This window comes from Penaeus vannamei, chromosome 9 (assembly GCF_042767895.1).
Source record: "Penaeus vannamei isolate JL-2024 chromosome 9, ASM4276789v1, whole genome shotgun sequence".
In the NCBI taxonomy this organism is placed as follows: domain Eukaryota; kingdom Metazoa; phylum Arthropoda; class Malacostraca; order Decapoda; family Penaeidae; genus Penaeus; species Penaeus vannamei.
The window spans coordinates 14,773,638-14,777,423 of record NC_091557.1 but is presented as its reverse complement, the minus strand read 5'-3'; the positions used below and the strand labels follow the sequence as shown (position 1 = coordinate 14,777,423).

The 3,786-nt window shown below is 40.0% G+C and overlaps 1 protein-coding gene across 1 annotated transcript in view; it reads right to left on the bottom strand.

The window, feature by feature from the left end:
* LOC113828285 (glutamate receptor ionotropic, kainate 2) overlaps positions 1 to 3,786 on the bottom strand; it is a gene marked incomplete in the record, with an annotated part of 19,686 nt that overhangs the window by 2,875 nt on the left and 13,025 nt on the right. The window contains 4 exon segments of the mRNA XM_070124931.1: positions 1 to 27; positions 186 to 236; positions 1,050 to 1,238; positions 1,713 to 1,809. Coding sequence (XP_069981032.1) covers positions 1 to 27; positions 186 to 236; positions 1,050 to 1,238; positions 1,713 to 1,809 — 364 coding nt within the window.

The following is a 3,786-nucleotide window of genomic DNA, read 5'->3' as shown; positions in this document are numbered from 1 at the left end:
GCTCACCCACTCCGTGAAGTCAATCACCTGCAATGGACGAGGAGGGAAAATGCGACACTAATCTAATATTTATATATATAATATATGCCCGTATGTGCGTGTGAGTAGCGTATACATCTATTTATTCAATTAATTTGCGTTAACGAAAATGAAAGAATAAGGAAACCGAATTGCTATTGACATACCTCACGGCTTTCTTTAGTAGGAGTAAAATCCATCGGACTGAAGTCAATTTCCTGGAAGAGTGAGAGAAGGGGCATCTTAGGCCACAAGCTAAAGACCTTTCTTTAAAATATTTAATATGAATTTATACAACACATTTATCATCCACCCATTTAAACATACATATATACATATATACATACATACATAAATATATGCATACCTACATAAAGGAGCATGCTAGATATTTAAAGGCCCGAGGAGCTAGGTCCCTTTGCAGGAAGTTTACCTTTTAGGTTTCATGAAAGAAATATGTATGACAAAGGAATATTTAATCATTTATTGAATTTAGATTAATATTTATTTTCCCCTATACTAAAACATAAAATATAAGTTGTCTAACAGAAAATAACGGACACTTCTTGTTGATTAATATTATCATAATCTACATTGACTGGAAATCCGTTTATTTTCCTTATAGATCATATAGTCGCCAGAAGGTCTTTCTTATCAGAAAAAGGATTCATTGTCATCTGAATGTATCAGTATGATATATTTCATATTCTTCATTTTGGTCTGTATTTTACTTTTCTTTTGCCTGACATTATTTCTGGGCCATCCTTTATCAGGAACCTACTTAGGTACGTCCATGTATGCTTACTTACAATACATGAACATATGTTCAAGGATGATGGTAAGAGTGATGACAGCGGTAGTAATAATGGTAAATCATCATCGTTATCATTATTATTATCATTATTATCATTATGACTATCATTATTATTGTTGTTATCGTTATCATTACTATTACTACCATTATTACAACTGTCATTATTATCATTATGCTAGCAATGATAACAATTTAAATAACAACAGTAGAAGGCCACCTTATCAAAGAGGGCTCCGATGACGCCGTCCCAGTGGCCACTGGCGTCCGGAGATCCCCAAAACTCGAATTCCCTGAGCGAGATGGTGAAATTGAGCACCTGCTGGAGCTCCTTCAGGATGGCGGCCGAATAGCCTCGTAAGTCTGTCCCTCGGCCTTGTTCGTCTTTGAGCTCCAACACACGTGGTTTCTAACGTGTAAGAGGTAGATGTCATTGCTTTAACAAAGGTTCGGTTTTTATGTACGATTAAAATGTTGACTGTTTATACTCCTTCCATCTCAGGAAAGGGAAGACTTGGGAACTCATCCTAGACTATATGGAGGACCCCGATCTGCCAAGTCTCTTTCAAGAAAAAAAAAATACATTGACGTAAAACATTAAAGATATATTTGTTTCACTATATATACCACACATGTAAACGTATGCGTCTGCTGATTAGAATGAAAAAAGAGACTTGGCTAATCGGAGTAGTCCAAAGACTGGAATTATATTCCAGAGTTCGGACACACAATAGAAATTAATCGGCATTGTTGAAAAGTGTTTCTGTCAAATTTCTACATAAAATGTATCTATTCGAAACTAAACATCACTATAGATTACATTGTTGATATTATGGCGATCAGTGTGATTGTGCAGGAGTATCGGCAATGGAAAAGGACTCACGTTAATGACTCCAATTAGAAGGTTTCGGCCCTTCAGGTCCATCGAGATAGGGGGGAAAAGGTCCTTCCTGACTTCCAGACCGCCTCGTTCTGTCCACCTGGGTAGGGAAGAGCACAACGGCAGATTAGCCAGTTATATATATATATATATATATATATATATATATATATATATATATGGTAATTTTCTATATTACGTCCGTATAACCGATATCGACGATTTTGTTGTTGTTGGATTCCTCTCACTTTATACAATGCAAACATGGTCCCGATAGCGGGGGCGACGATGTAGGAGCGGCGTACGTAATATATAAAATTACCCTAATAATATAACCTCACAGTGAAAATAACCATGGTTATTCACATGACTTTCCATTGCAGGGGGTTGCGCCCCCTGCGACCCCCCCCTGGGGGAGCTGTCGCCCCCCAACCCCCGCCGAGGAAACAAAACCTCCACCACATATTCACGGCAGGATAGAGCGCACACGAACTAGATGCGGAGCCGAAAACCTACAATAACCTAGGATTTTTAAGGTACTAACCTGATTGATTAATGCCACTAATTAGTAGGGAGGGTGCTCCTTTGCCGCAGAATGTGAAGGAGGTCCAGGCGTGCTGGCTGCCCGCACCTGCCGCAGGCTTTCTCCCGCCGGAGGAGGCCGTGGGGGAAGCACATCTCTAGCATTTTTTCCTGGCTAGTTGCAATTTCGCGCAGAAAATCCGTCTCCGAATACGAGCACCCTCCACACTCGGCCATCGCGGTGGCAATGACTGACTTCTGAACGCGACGGTTTTTTCGGTTAGGAATACGAATGTCGTTATTCCAGAGGAAGGGAAAATCGACCTTCAGGCCATCGGTGTAACATCGAAAGAGGCGCAAAACTCGCCGACGAGGGCGGGCCACCCTGTTCATCCTGATTATACTACAATCGTCTCTATATACAATGCTAACTATAATAAGGTTAATATGCTGATTCAGTGAGAATCTTACGAGGTAAATGTAATACGTCCGCCGCTCCGACATCGACGATGATTGTGTAACGCTCTAGCCTGCCGGGAATACGTGGTGGAGGTTTTGTTTCCTCGGCGGGGGTTGGGGGGCGGCAGCCCCCTCCAGGGGGGTCGCAGGGGGCACAGCCCCCTGCAATGGAAAGTTCTGTGAATAACCATGGTTATTTTCACTGTGCGTTATATTATTAGTGCTATTTAACCCTGCATTTTCCCTGGAACATTCCATGCCCTCCCCTGCTATCGGGGCCAAGTTTGTCGCTAACGGGGGGTTTCCGCGCAATAAAAACTATATATTTGAAATGTGGAGAGTGAGAGGAATCCAACGATACCAAAATCGTCGATATCGGTTATGCGGACGTAATATAGAAAATTACCATATATATATATATATATATATATATATATATATATATATATATATATATACATATATATAGGGCCTGTCATCAAAACAAAAACACGCTTTTTCGCGCATGCGCACAATACTTTTTATATGACTATTTCGCAGTCGTTGGATTAAATTCTCACCTGAACTATTGAAATTCATTCTTGCTTGCTTTTTCGAAAAGTTGCTCAAAACAAGGGTTTTATCAATATTTTTCGGACGTTACAGGCAAACTTTTCTAAAAACTTAAATTTACATTCCCACGCAATTCTCTCATCATGATATGTTAAATTTTCCTGTTGAGAGGTCAGTGTAGCAGCCATTAGATTTACTATCTTCATGTTTGTTCCTATTTAATGTTTCCAACCTTTGTTCAGGGAGTTTTAAAATCAAATTAAACTGAAACTTAAAGTGAAAGAAAATACTTATTAGTAAACAGTCAGTCAGCATCTACCAGCGCCTGGGCCTAAGTCTAATCACGGGAAAATACACCCCCTTGGAAGAGATGACGGTATAACATCACCGTTTAAATTCTAGAATATCTTTATAGAAAAACTATCGCACGTACCATTAGCAAAAGGTTTTCCACAAACCCTAACATCACTCTCAGGCGCAGGATCAAAGTTCTTGCGATTGATAGCCAAAACCTTCCTCTCGGCAGACGATTAAAACTCAAACC